The sequence below is a fragment of the Dama dama genome, chromosome 20 (genome assembly GCF_033118175.1).
Source record: "Dama dama isolate Ldn47 chromosome 20, ASM3311817v1, whole genome shotgun sequence".
Classification (NCBI taxonomy): Eukaryota; Metazoa; Chordata; class Mammalia; order Artiodactyla; family Cervidae; genus Dama; species Dama dama.
In genome coordinates this window covers 100,602,544-100,616,291 of record NC_083700.1, presented here as the reverse complement: position 1 = coordinate 100,616,291, position 13,748 = coordinate 100,602,544, and the positions used below count along the sequence as shown (strand labels likewise).

The 13,748-nt window shown below is 41.3% G+C and overlaps 1 protein-coding gene across 1 annotated transcript; it reads right to left on the bottom strand.

Annotated features, from left to right (window-relative positions):
• Window positions 1-12,846: 12,846 nt before the first annotated feature.
• LOC133040355 (small ribosomal subunit protein eS10-like) lies at window positions 12,847-13,362 on the bottom strand. The gene has a single exon (XM_061120072.1). It carries the CDS (start codon window positions 13,342-13,344, stop codon window positions 12,847-12,849), a length of 498 nt encoding a protein of 165 aa, XP_060976055.1. The 5' UTR covers window positions 13,345-13,362.
• Window positions 13,363-13,748: the final 386 nt, after the last annotated feature.

The window sequence follows — 13,748 nt, the reverse complement described above, 5'->3', positions numbered from 1 at the left end:
TTGCAACTGAAATACTTAAGATGAATTGACATGATGACTGAGATTTGCTTTGAAATACTCCAGAAAAAATGTGTGAGAGATCTATGAAAGAAGACAGGCAAAATGCTGATGTCTATAGAAGTTTAGAGGTGTTAATATTTTACCTTACTTAAATCCCCATAATGATCCTAAAAGGTGGAGATCCCTGTCCCCATTTTACAGGGAAAAAAAAAACTGAGGTCACATTCCTAGCAAATAGCAACGTAAAGACCTGGGCCTTAGGACTTCCCTGATGGTCCGGTGTTTAAGATTCCATGCTTCCAATGCAGGGGACCTGGGTTTAATCCCTGGTCGGGGAACTAGATCCTGTATGCTACAACTAAGATCTGGTGCAGCCAAATCAATTAAAAAAAAAAAAAAACTTGAGCCTCAATTCAATGACTTCCAAATTTTTCCTTTTCCTAATATTCCACACTGATTGTCTGAATATATTTTCCCAGATTCTAATATTTTAATGGAAAAGGAGAAGTGTTGTTTTTCTGTATAATAGAAACATGTATAATTCATGTATCTTCTTCTCCTTATAGGTTCTCATCTCCACATTTGAGCAACTATTTTACACACTTCTTGACTCAGGAAGTAGTTTTTATTTAACCTAAATTCATGCTCTACCTGTGACTTGTTCCCACTATTCAACATAGTGGAAGGAATAGGTAATGTTTCTTTCTGTAATGATTCTCAAAGCAAGAGATGACAAAAGACTTGCATGCACAAACACAAAGCCTTGGTTCAAGTACCTAAGTACAGTTTTTCCTTTTTAACCACTTAGCAGTTAATTTGTGGCCTACATGCTCACTCCCTTCACCCAATCTCTTTTTATGCCATATTGAGTATAGCCAATCTTAGTCCTTAAAGTGGGATTTCTTGGTCCTTGTTACCTTGAAATATGTCATCCTCCTTGTGCCTATAAATTGCTTCTGGATTTGATTTGTTTCCAAAATGAAATTTTCTACAGATGCTGATCAGCTGGCCATCCATTTATTCAGTAAACATTTATTAAATGCTAACTCTAGGTTGAGTAACTTGGCTCAGGGCTTGGAGTACAAGGATAAAAGCAGTAGCTAGGGGGCAGTCCAGCACAATAGTGATTGAGTATGTGCTGTGATAAGTGAGTAATGGTGAAAAGTGAGTGAGTATGGGCTCCTTTGTTGGGAATTAAATCGCCCTCACTAGCCCTGCCCCTCACTAGCTAAATGGCTTTAGCTAGGTAAAATTGCTCAGCTTCTCTGAGACTCAGTTTCCTCATGTGGAAATGGGGATAATAGAACCAACTGCAGATGCACATTTAGAGTCCTTAACACCGTGCCTAGCTCATCATAAATGTTACAAATGTGAGCTCTTCCTATGCCCCTGTATGGTTCATAAAGAAAGAAGTATGAAGGAAGGAAATGAATCTGACTGGGGATGAATGTTTTAAGGAAGAGTTTGCAGACACAGAAACATTTGAGCTCAGCCTCAAAGGATGAGTTCAAGTTTGTTGGGGCAAAGTAGGCAGGAGGGTGATTCCAAGTATGAAGATCTGGACCCATTGCTCAAAGCGGTACATCTGGAAAGGGCCCTTCCGTCTCCTGAGCTCCCAGGGGGTTGGGAGGCTGATTCAGATGAAATCTGCTTGACAACCATATCACCACCATTCAACTCCTTCCTCTGCCCTTTCCTCTTTACTTCTCCACTAGGACTGATCACAGAAGCACACCTCTCTCTCTTCCCCCTAAAAAACATCTTGTCCACACATTCCTTCTTAGGGAATTTTTTTTCTAGGAATCTAACCTACAACAACATGAGTGGTACTGATTGTAACTTGAAATAGAAAAATATTATGTGTCCAATGTAGAAATTAAACTTTGGAGGACTAGCTTAAATATACATGAATTTATTCATTAGGCCATAAAAATGCATTTGTCCACCACTGTACCAAAGAATATTCTGTCTTTTCTTACATTTGAGCATCTTTATTGTGCATGTGCTATGGGTGCTGTGCTCAGTCACTCAGTTGTGTCCAACTCTTTGCCAGTCCCATGGACTGAAGCCCACGAGGCCCTCTGGGCTTTCCCAGCAAGAATACTGGACTGGGTTGCCATTTCTTCCTCCAGGGAATTTCCTGACCCAGGGACTGAATCCATGTCGTCTGTGTCTCCTGCACTATAGGCAGATTCTCTACCGCTAAGACACCAGAGAAGCCCTTATAGTGCCTACAATCGTGGATAACTGCACTTAATGTTTTAAATATGATTCCTTAATGTTTTCCAAACATCTTTATTTTCTGTGAAAAACTTCAAGCAGATGTGCAAATAGACAAATAGCACAACGAACCCCCATAGTCATCACTCAGCTTAACAATTATCAAGTAGTAGCTAATCTTTTTTCAATTTTGATTCCTACCCTCACACTGACATTGTCCCATCAATGTTGTTTTGAAACAAATTGCCAACATCATACTTCATCAATACACATATATTTTCAACCTGTATTTCCAGAATATTTGCTGTTTAGTTGCTCAGTTGTGTCCGACTCTTTGAGACCCCATGTGACCCCATGGCCTGCAGCACACCAGGCTTCCCTGTCCTTCACCATCTTCTGGAGGGTGCTCAAACTCATGTCCATTGAATCGGTGATGCCATCCAACCATCTCGTCCTCTGTCATCCCCTTCTCCTCCTGCCTTCAATCTTTTCCGACATCAGGGTCTTATTTCTAAAAGATAAGAGCTCTTATTATACCAAAACATATCATTCTCTTATCTAAAATTAATGAGAATTTCTGAAGTCACTGGTATGAAGATATATCTTGGACCCATCCTGTCAGTATTTAAATTTCCAGTCACCTTATGAATTTTTTAAATGTTTGTTTGAACCAGAGCTCAAGTAACACATGGAAATTAATGATATGTCTCTTAAATCTTACTAATATATAAGTTCCCTCTCTGCCCCATTTTTCCCAATGTGTTTGTCGAAGAAACTACATTATTTTTCCTATAGTGTTTCCTACAATTTGAATCTTGCTGATTGCTTCCCTGTGGTGGTTTTTAACATGGACTCTGCCCTCTGTGTTCTTCCCAGGTGGCTCAGTGGTAAAGAATCCACCTGCCAAGGCAGGAGACACAGGAGATGCAGGTTCGATCCCTGGGTCAGGAAGATCCCCTAGAGATGGAAATGGCAACCCACCCCAGTATTCTTTTTTTTTTTTTTTCACCCCAGTATTCTGGCCTGGAAAATCCCATGTACAGAGGAGCCTGGTGGGCTACATTCCATGGGATTGCAGAAAGTCAGTGACAGCTGAACGTGCACACACCCTGCCCTCTATGTTTCCTGGAAATCAGTAATTAGGTCGAGAGTCTGAATTACATTCATGTGTGATGTTTTGTTTTGTTTTTGACATAACTATTAATAGTTCAGTGGCTGCATGTTCTTCCATCAGGAGGCACATAATATCTGGTTATCTCTTCCCTCCTATTTTCTAATTAAATACTTTAAATTCTTTTCTCCCAGGATGTTACAACCAGCATAACTTGGGTTGACAGTTAAGACTGTAGCTGTATAGTTGGACTACCATAGGACAGCTGATCTTTAAGAATCCTGAAGATTAAACTTAGTCCTATTGTTATCCTGTCATCTGTCATTATTATCTTATTACTCATCAAGTATTACTAAGTGCTCATCATAACATGGGCTGGACATGATATTACAATAATTAAGACCATTTACCGAGTCCCTACTGTAAGCCAGCTACTTTATGTAGGTTATCTGTAATCATCACAACAATCTCACAGTGCAAGTTTTATTATCCTCATTTTATGGAATAAAATAAAATTTCAAGATGATGAAATGACTTTCCTAAGGCCATGCGCTTTGCAAATGGCAGAAGCAGAGGTGGTATATAAACCCACATATGTCTAGCTCCCAAAAGTCTGTCTTTTCCACTAACCCCCAGTCTTTTGAAAACACAAGAATGATCCCTACCTTCAATAGGATTATATCTGTGTAGCAGAAAGAGTTAAATTAATAAACAATTAAGGACTCTCAGATAAGGAAGCACCGTATAAAACATGAACAATGAAAATCTGTGCATTTTACCAGCAATGATTGTTGTAAATGAACAGGAAGGAGGGAGGATATCAATGTTGACTGAAGTTCCTGGGGGAGGTTTCGTCAAACAGTGCAGAAATTATTGCAAATATAAAAGCTTTACCAATGAGCAAAGGGTCCTTTGCACAAGCATCTTCTCCCTTGGGATCCATGTCACACTGACACAAAGATTTTGTCACCATAGCAACTGGTCATTGGACCAATGAAATAATCAGTTGTCATGGCAACATGATCTTCATCTTACTCCCACCAGGCACCTGTTCCAAATCATCACATCCTCCAACCACCTCATACCACCTTAGTGCTCCTTTCTTCTTTCTGCTAGTCACCCTGTTATCCCTAGCCATCTATATCTAAGCTCCTAAATTTATGACTAGATGTATATATATGAGATGATTAAAGGCAGGGAAAAGGAAAATGTAGTGTAAAGCTTCACTACAGACAGGGGGAATGCCTCTAAAATGTAAGAGTTGAATGAGCCAGAGCACTGAAGAAAGAAATCATGTGATGCTTTTCCGCCACCACATTTTCCTAAGTAAAATTCCCTTGGATTTTGAAACATTGCACTACCTCTATCCTTTCGCTGGTTCCTTTTCCTCCTCCCATCTCCTAAAGGCAAGAGTTTCTCAAGTTTCCACTCTTTGTGCACCTTCTCTAAACTGCACTGTCCAATATTGTATCCACTAGCCACATGATGGTTTGGGCCCTTGAAATTAATTATAGATGTCCCAAACGGAGAAATGTGGTGAGTGTAAAATGCTCACCAGATATTAAAGACTTTAAACCAAGAAAAAGAATGTAAAATGTCTCATTAATAATGTTTATAGTAATTATATGTTGAAATGATAATTTGGATATGTGAGTACAATAAAATATTAAAATTTAATTTTATATGATTTTTTATATGTTTTTAATGTGGTTACTGAACAATTTACGTTGCAAATCTGACTCACATTTGTGGCTTATGTTTTATTTCTACTGGGTTCCACTGCCTTAAGCTTTCTCCTGAAAGCCATCACAGCCATGCTCTAGCTGTCAAGAATCTCCTTGATGAAATGATTCTAGAATCTCAGATTCCAACCTCTTTTCTCAGCTCCAAACCCACATTTCCAATAGCCTTCTGGTCCCTTCACAGATAACCGCCAGCTCCTCGGCTCAGCAACAACAAAGCCAGAAACTTACTCTCAAAACCTGTTCTTTCTCCTGATCAGCTTTATTAACCTTTTGTATTGCTTTCTTGTTGCTGCTGTAACAAATTACCACAAGCTTGGCAGCTTAAAACAAAATGTATGATCTTCTAGTTCTGCAGGTCAGAAGTCTGAAATGGGTTGCACTGGGCTAAAATCACAGTGTCTCGGGGCTGTAGTCCTCTAGAGCCTCCAGGAGAGAATCCATTTCCCTTCCTTTTCCAGATTCTAGTGGCTGCCAGCATGCTTTGGCTCACGATGACTGGTCAAGTCTTCCTCACGCTGCATCACACTGGCGCTGATTCTTCCACTTCCTCTTTCACTTTAAAGAACCCTTTTGATTACACCGAGCCCATCAGGATAATTCAGGCTAACTTTCCAATCTTGAAATCAGCTGATTAGTAATTTTTTCCATCTTCTGTCTTCATTCTCCGTTGTCATGTCAGATAACACGGTGGCAGTTTCCAGGGACTAGGAAGTGGACATCTCATCTCAAAGGGCCGGACAGAGAGGGAGAATCTGTGTGCGAGGCCAACAGGAAAAGAAATGGTCATCAGAGCAGATCAGAGGGTAGCTTTGCTTTCAAGGCAACTGCTGACAGGGAGCAGTTAAAGGGGCCAGTTGGTGTGGATATCAAAGGTCCAACTCCTTTCATAGCTCATAGCAGAACCCACCTCCTCTTAGACTCCTTTCCTGATCACTGTTTCTGAAGGAGTCTTTTGGGCCTAGAAAAGAGAACAACAGTCTCAAGGGCCCCTTGCTGAATCATCTAACTTCGGAGAAAACAAAGCATAACTTTAGTTCCATCCTGATGCTCCAGGCCAGCTGCATCTATCTGGGACTTATCACCCCCTGTCCGGAAACCTACCACCCCCTACACCCGCCCAGAAGACTTATTACCCCCTGCCCAACTACAAGTGTCATCTCAACAAAAGAATACTCAAAATATCCTGCCTGATTGACGTTTCCCTTATCGCTTCCACAAACCTCCCTATAAGTATGAAGCCTCCCTGATCCCTTTCGGCGCTCAGCCTGGTCATTAGGCCGACTGTCGCCCCTCCTTGCCTGAATAAAGGTAACCTACTTCTGTTGAGGTCATCTTTCCTTTTCTGCCTCGCCGGAACTGTACCTTACAGTTTCCTCCCCATTTACTTTACTTACTCCTGTGATAGCTTTTGTACTTCCTTAGACATCTGTCTTACTCTTTCTATCTCTTCATGATGTATATGAGCACTTAGTCTTAACCTTTCTACTAGACTGGGAAATATTTTGTGAACAGGAACGATCCGCTTCACTTTTGTGTGTAACCATGATGCCTACCATGGTACTTAATGTATAGTGATTTCTCATTAACTATTTCTTGAATGTGGTTGGATGGAGACAACTCATGTTGACTTACAGAGCACAAGCTTTGTCACCATGGCCACTGATTTCCTTTAACAGTGAACACTTTGTTAATTGATTTCTACTTAACTGATACTCCCCATTCTGTCTTTTTTTTGCTGTGTTCAGTCTTTGTCACTGCGTGGGCTTTTCTCTAGTTGCAGCTAGTGGGGGCTACTCTCTAGTTGTAGTGTGGTGGCTTCTCTTGTTGCATAGCATGGGCTCTAAGGCACACAGGCTTCAGCAGTTGTGGCTCCCAGGCTCGAGAGCACAGGCTCAACAGTTGTGGTGTGTGGATTTAGTTGCTCTACGGCACGTGGAATCACCTTGGATCTGGGATCTAACCCATGTCTCCTGCCTGGCAGGCAGACTCCCCACCACTGAGCCACTGGGAAAGCCCCCCATTCTGTCTTAGAAGAACAATCAGTGTAATACTGCTAGGTAAGGGGCTCTTGTACACTTTTCTGCTCATCCAGGGTAGATGGTATTTTCATAACCTATTGATGCAAAGTGCATTTGATATTCAGTTCAGTTCAGTTCAGTTGCTCAGTCGGGTCCGACTCTTTGTGACCCCATGAATCGCAGCACGCCAGGCCTCCCTGTCCATCACCAACTCCCGGAGCTACTCAAACTCACATCCATTGAGTCGGTGATGCCATCCAACCATCTAATCCTCTGTCGTCCCCTTCTCCTCCCACCTTCAGTCTTTCCCAGCATCAGCATCTTTTCAAATGAGTCAGTTCTTTGCATCAGGTGGCCAAAGAATTGGAGTTTCAGCTTCAACATCAGTCCTTCCAATGAACACCCAGGACTTATCTCCTTCAGGGTGTACTGGTTGGATCTCCTTGCAGTCCAAGGGACTCTCAAGAGTCTTCTCCAACACCACAGTTCAAAAGCATGAATTCTTTGGCACTCAGCTTTCTTCACAGTCCAACTCTCACATCCATACATGACCACTGGAAAAACCATAGCCTTGACTAGACAGACCTTTGTTGGCAAAGTAATGTCTCTGCTTTTTAATTTGCTGTGTAGGTTGGTCATAACTTTCCTTCCAAGGAGTAAGCGTCCTTTAATTTCAAGGCTGAAATCACCATCTGCAGTGATTTTGGAGCCCAAAAAAATAAAGTCTGACACTGTTTCCACTGTCTCCCCATCTATTTCCCATCAGGTGATGGGACCAGATGCCATGATCTTAGTGTTCTGAATGTTGAGCTTTAAGTCAACTTTTTCACTCTCCTCTTTCACTTTCATCAAGAGGCTCTTTAGTTCTTCACTTTCTGCCGTAAGGGTGGTGTCATCTGCATATCTGAGGTTATTGATATTTCTCCCAGCAATCTTGATTCCAGCTTCTACCTCATCCAGCCCAGCATTTCTCATGATGTACTCTGCATATAAGTTAAATAAGCAGGGTGACAATATACAGCCTTGACATACTCCTTTTCCTATTTGGAACCAGTCTGTTGTTCCATGTCCAGTTCTAACTGTTGCTTCCTGACCTGCATACAGATTTCTCAAGAAGCAGGTCTGGTGGTCTGGTATTCCCGTCTCTTTAAGAATTTTCCACAGTTCATTGTGATCCATGCAGTCAAAGGCTTTGGCATAGTCAATAAAGCAGAAATAGATGTTTTTCTGGAACTCTCTTGCTTGTTTTTCTGGAACTCATCATTTCATTAAATTGTTTTTAAACTTAGTGGAATGGTTTGAAAAGATTCAATAAAGACTGTGTTAGTAAAAAAACAAAAGCTACCATTGAAATAAGTGTGGGCAAAACAATTGTAAGAAGTTGGGTAAATAATTCTAAGTAATTCTAAGTCTGAATTTGGCAATAAGATGTATTGCCAAAGTCACTCAGTAAGTCACTCAGTCGTGTCTGACTCTTTGCGACCCTGAAATGGTCTAGTGGTTTCCCTGAACTGAACTGAATGGTCTAGTGGTTTCCCCTACTTTCTTCAATTTAAGTCTGAATTTGGCAATAAGGTGTATATGATCTGAGCCACAGTCAGTTCCCAGTCTTGTTTTTGCTGACTGTATAGAACTTCTCCATCTTTGGCTGCAAAGAATATAATCAATCTGATTTCGGTGTTGGCCATCTGGTGATGTCCATATGTAGTCTCTCTTGTGTTGTTCGAAGAGGGTGTTTGGTTTGCTGTGACCAGTGCATTCCCTTGGCAAAACTGTTAGCCTTTGCCCTGCTTCATTCTGTACTCCAAGGGCCAAACTTGCCTGTTTTACTCCAGGTGTCTCTCATTTCCTACTTTTGCATTGCAGTCCCCTGTGATGAAAATGACATCTTTTTTGGGTGTTAGTTCTAGAAGGTCTTGTAGATCTTCATAGAACCATTCAACTTCAGCTTCTTCAGCATTACTGGTCAGCGCATAAACTTGGATTACTGTGATACTGAATGGTTTGCCTTGGAAATGAACAGAGATCATTCTGTCATTTTTGAGATTGCACCCAAGTACTGCATTTCAGACTCTTTTGTTAACTATGAGGGCTACTCCATTTCTTCTAAGGAATTATTGCCCACAGTAGTAGATATGATGGTTATCTGAATTTAATTCACCCATTCCAGTCCATTTTAGTTTGCTGATTCCTAAAATGTCGACGTTAACCCTTGCTATCTCCTGTATGACCACTTCCAATTTGCCTTGATTCATGGACCTACCATTCCAGGTTCCTATGCAACATTGCTCTTTACAACATCAGACTTTATTTCCATCACCAGTCACACCCACAGCTGGGTTTTGTTTTTACTTTGGCTCCATCTCTCCATTCTTTCTGGAGTTATTTCTCCGCTGATCTCCAGTAGTATATTGGGCACCTACAGACCTGGGGAGTTCATCTTTCAGTGCCCTAACTTTTGCTTTTTCATACTGTTCATGGGGTTCTCAAGGCAAGAATACTGAAGTGGTTTGCCATTCCCTTCTCCAGTGGACCATGTTTTGTCAGAACTCTCCACCATGACCTGTCCGTCTTGGGTGGCCGTACATGGCATGGCTCATAGTTTCACTGAGTCAGGCAAGGCTCTGGTCTATGTGACCAGATTGATTAGTTTTCTGTGATGTGGTTTTCAGTCTGTCTGCCCTCTGATGGAGAAGGATAAGATGCTATGGAAGCTTCCTGATGGGAGAGACTGACTGAGGGGGAAACTGGGTCCTGTTCTGATGGGCGGGGCTGTGCTCAGTAAATCTTTAATCCAATTTTCTGTTGATGGGTGGGGCTGTGTGCCCTCCCTGTTATTTGACCTGAGGCCAAACTATGGTGGAGGTAATGAAGATAATGGGGACCTCCTTCAAAAGGTCCCATGCATGCACTGCTACACTCAGCACCCCCAACCCTGCAGTGGACCAAAGCTGACCCATGTCTTTGCCAGAGACTCCTGGACCCTATCAGGCAAGTCTGGGTCAGTCTCTTGTGGGGTCACTGCTCCTTTCTCCTGGGTCCTGGTGGCATTACAGATTAGCTATTAAATAAGTAGAAAATTGGTTGTTAAGGATCCAGATAATTGACTTGGACCCACTTCCCCACTGGGAGCCCCAGTCACTACCGGTATTTCTTCATCTCCTAATACTTCCAGCTGTCTCAGTGTTACCATAGCGTGAGAGCCTGACTTTGGTGTGGCCTCCACTGCTTCCAAAAGTGTGGAAGACACAACGGCTCTGGTGTTCAGGTCTCACCCTACCAGACTCATGGGGGATATGGCTCTTCCATCACTATCAGTTCAAACAAAGCATCAAGTACCACATAAGCGTGCTAGAGACTGGCTTCCCCATTGGGTTGGTATAACAACCCAGAAGTGACTTACCTTCCAATGGAGTAAACTTCAACCATGAAGAGGAAGGAAAAAAGAGGAGCCAGCAGATAAACTGTTACCCCTTCCTCCTCTCTCTGACTGACAGTTCTGAGATGTGGTGTATCCCCAGAACTTGCTGGGACAATGTCCTGGGTGACCAAGGCTGGATTTCCTTGGGAAGCCGTGACCAGCTTGGTAACATATCAAGCTTGTATTTGCTTTCTTTTCTCCCACACCTAACTTCTCTTTTCCTTAATTATTGCAGCCCTAGGATTGCCCCTCTCAATACCTCAGCATGTAGGTGGTACCTCAGGTTCTGTTTTTCAGAAAACCTAGGGTAAGATGACTGTATATACAGAAGAGAAAGAAAGAGAGAGAAGGGAAAGATGAAAGGTCCCTATCCCCATACCACACCGAAAACCCATATCTAAGTAAAACAAGCACAAATACGAAAAAATAAAGCTTCAAACATTTTGAAGAGTATGTAAGCAGAATCTTTCAGGTATTTCCTAAACCTCAAAAGCATAAACCATGACAGAAAAGACTATTAAATGTGATCACCTCTATTTTAAAAATATTTATGCAACAAAATATGACATTAACAAAGATAAATTACGACCTGCAATCTGAGAGAGACATTTGCAATTCATTTAAGTGACAAAGATAGGTATCTAGAATTTAACAAAGCTTCTGCAGATCAGGAATAAAAGATAAATAATGGAGGAATGGGCAAAGGAGAGAAGCAAGCAATTATGAGAAGAGGACATCTAGATTGCCAACAAACATATGAAAAGATAATTCATCTCATTATAGATAAGCCAAATCCAAATAAAACCACCTGGGATACCATTCCACACTCACCTAAATGGGAAAAGATTGATAACATGAGTGTTGGCTATAGAGCAATGATCGCACTCACTGCTAGTGAAAGCATAAATCGTTACAACCATATTAGAAAATAATTTGACAATATGCTTGTGAAGATGTGCATGACCTTTGACCCCAAAATTCCATTTCTTTTTTAATAGATTTTTTAAAATATTTATTTATTCATTTTATTTGGTTGTGCTAGTTGTTTATCTTAGTTTAACTAAGTTTATCTTAGTTGCAGCATGTGAGATCTTTAGTTGCACCATGCAGGATCTTTTAAGTTGCAGCATGTGGAATCTAGTTTCCTGACCAGGGATGGAACCTGAGGCCCCTGCACTGGGAGTGTGGAGTCTCAGCCACTAGGCACCAGGAAAGTCCCCCACATTACATTTCTTATTATATTTGCTAGGGAAACTTTCATATATATATACAAGAAGATGTATGAAGGAATGATCAGTGCAGTATTTTTTATTGGGGGGAAAAAATGGAAATAACCCAAATAGTCAACCAGAGAGAAAATAAATACATTTTGGAATATTTGCAAAATAGAATACAATGCAGCAGTTCAAATGAGTAAACTAGAGCTACAAATAGCAACAAGGATAAATCTCAAATACATATGATGAGAGGAAAAAACAGTATGATACAATTTACACATAGATTCAAAACATGTAAAACAAAGCTATATAAATATATCTATTTATTGGTACATGTATGTACTAAGTATAAAAACACATAAAGGAAAGCTAAACAGTGAATTCAGGATGATTGTTACAGATGGGGAGAGTAAAATAGAAATAAAACCAATGTGGAGTGTGCAGAAGGTTCCAATTCTATCTGTAATATTGATTCCTTTTTGAAAAATCTGAACCAAGTACAGCAAAATGGTAACATTCATACAGTTGAGTGTGGGAACAGGTGTCCTTTCTATTTTTCTTCTGTGTTTGCATCATTTCATTAAATTGTTTTTAAACTTAGTGGAATGCTTTGAAAAGATTCAATAAAGACTGTGTTAGTAATAAAACAAAAGCTATCATTGAAATAAGTGTGGGCAAAACAATTGTAAGAAGTTGGGTAAATAATTCTAAGTAATTTAAAGTCCTGTACACAGATTTCTTTCCCAGGTGTGTTTAAGTTCTTGCTCCACTTTAAAGAAAGCCAAACTTAAACCATAAAAATGCATGTTGTGAATGTTTTATGTTCAAGAAAGTTAATGCAGGGATTCAATCCTTCTCAACCTTGCTTTACATTATAACATTGGTGAATGAATGTACAAATACGCTTGAAGTCAAAAATATTTAATGTAAATATAGATCACATTTTGTGATTTCTGACTTTAACTGAATTATTCCATTTCCAGTCCTAATCCCTGTTGGATAAGATTCCTACTGCAAAGGAAAAAAAAAAAGAGATTTCTTTTCTTTCTTTTTTTTTTTTTTTTAGTTTTTTCTCTTTACAGGTTTATTCAACACAAAACAACCTCTTACAACTTTACTGAGGTGGCTGACCATGTCCACGACCAAATCCGCCTCTGAACTGGAATTCAGTTGCTGACCCAGCCCCAGCGTCGGTTTTCTTGTCGGCACCAGGGGGCACAGCGCTTGGTCTGTAGGTGTTTCTGTCGGCTTCCCCTCGTGTGAGTCTTGCAGGTCGCTCTCCCTCCAGACCTTTGGGCCGTGACCGGCCAGTCTCAGGACAGCTGCGGCGCAGGGTGGCAGACACAATCTCAGGGGGCAGGTGGAGGTAATCGCGGAGATACTGGATGCCCTCGTTGGTGAGGTACCAGTAGAAGTGTCTCCAGGCAAACTGTTCCTTCACGTAGCCTCGTGACTTGAGAGACTGCATGACTTCCATGACATGAAGATTGGGCACATTCTTGTCTGCCAGCTCCGGGTGCTTGGGCATGTGGACATCCTTCTTGGCCACCATCACCCCCTCCTTAAAAAGGAGTTCATAAATGGCAATCCGGTTCTTTTCGGGCATCAACATCGCAACTGCTGCTGTGTCCGGGGCGGCACTGGAAAGGGAAAAAGAGAGATTTCTACTGCAGTTGTTCAGTCGCTCAGTCATGTCCAATTCTTTGCGACCCCATGGACTGCAGAATGCCAGGCTTCCCTGTCCTTCCATGTCCCAGAGCTTGCTCAAACTCATGTCCATTGAGTTGGTGATGCCATCCAATCATCTCATCCTCTGTTGTCCACTTCTCCTCTTGCCTTCAATCTTTCCCAAATCTATTAACACATGTTAAAGGCCTGCAGGCTATGTATCGACTAGGTGCAGATAGTTCCCCAAAGGACTGAGTGAACCAAAGAAGTGGGGCGCAAACATCTTGAGCAGAGGATAAAATGGGAACTCAGCAAAACATGGGCAGGAAATGGAGCATGGATTTCTCC

Bases quoted from the DNA above. Each gene is read 5' to 3' on its own strand.
- LOC133040355 (XM_061120072.1), bottom strand. From the start codon at position 13,344: ATGTTGATGCCCGAAAAGAACCGGATTGCCATTTATGAACTCCTTTTT.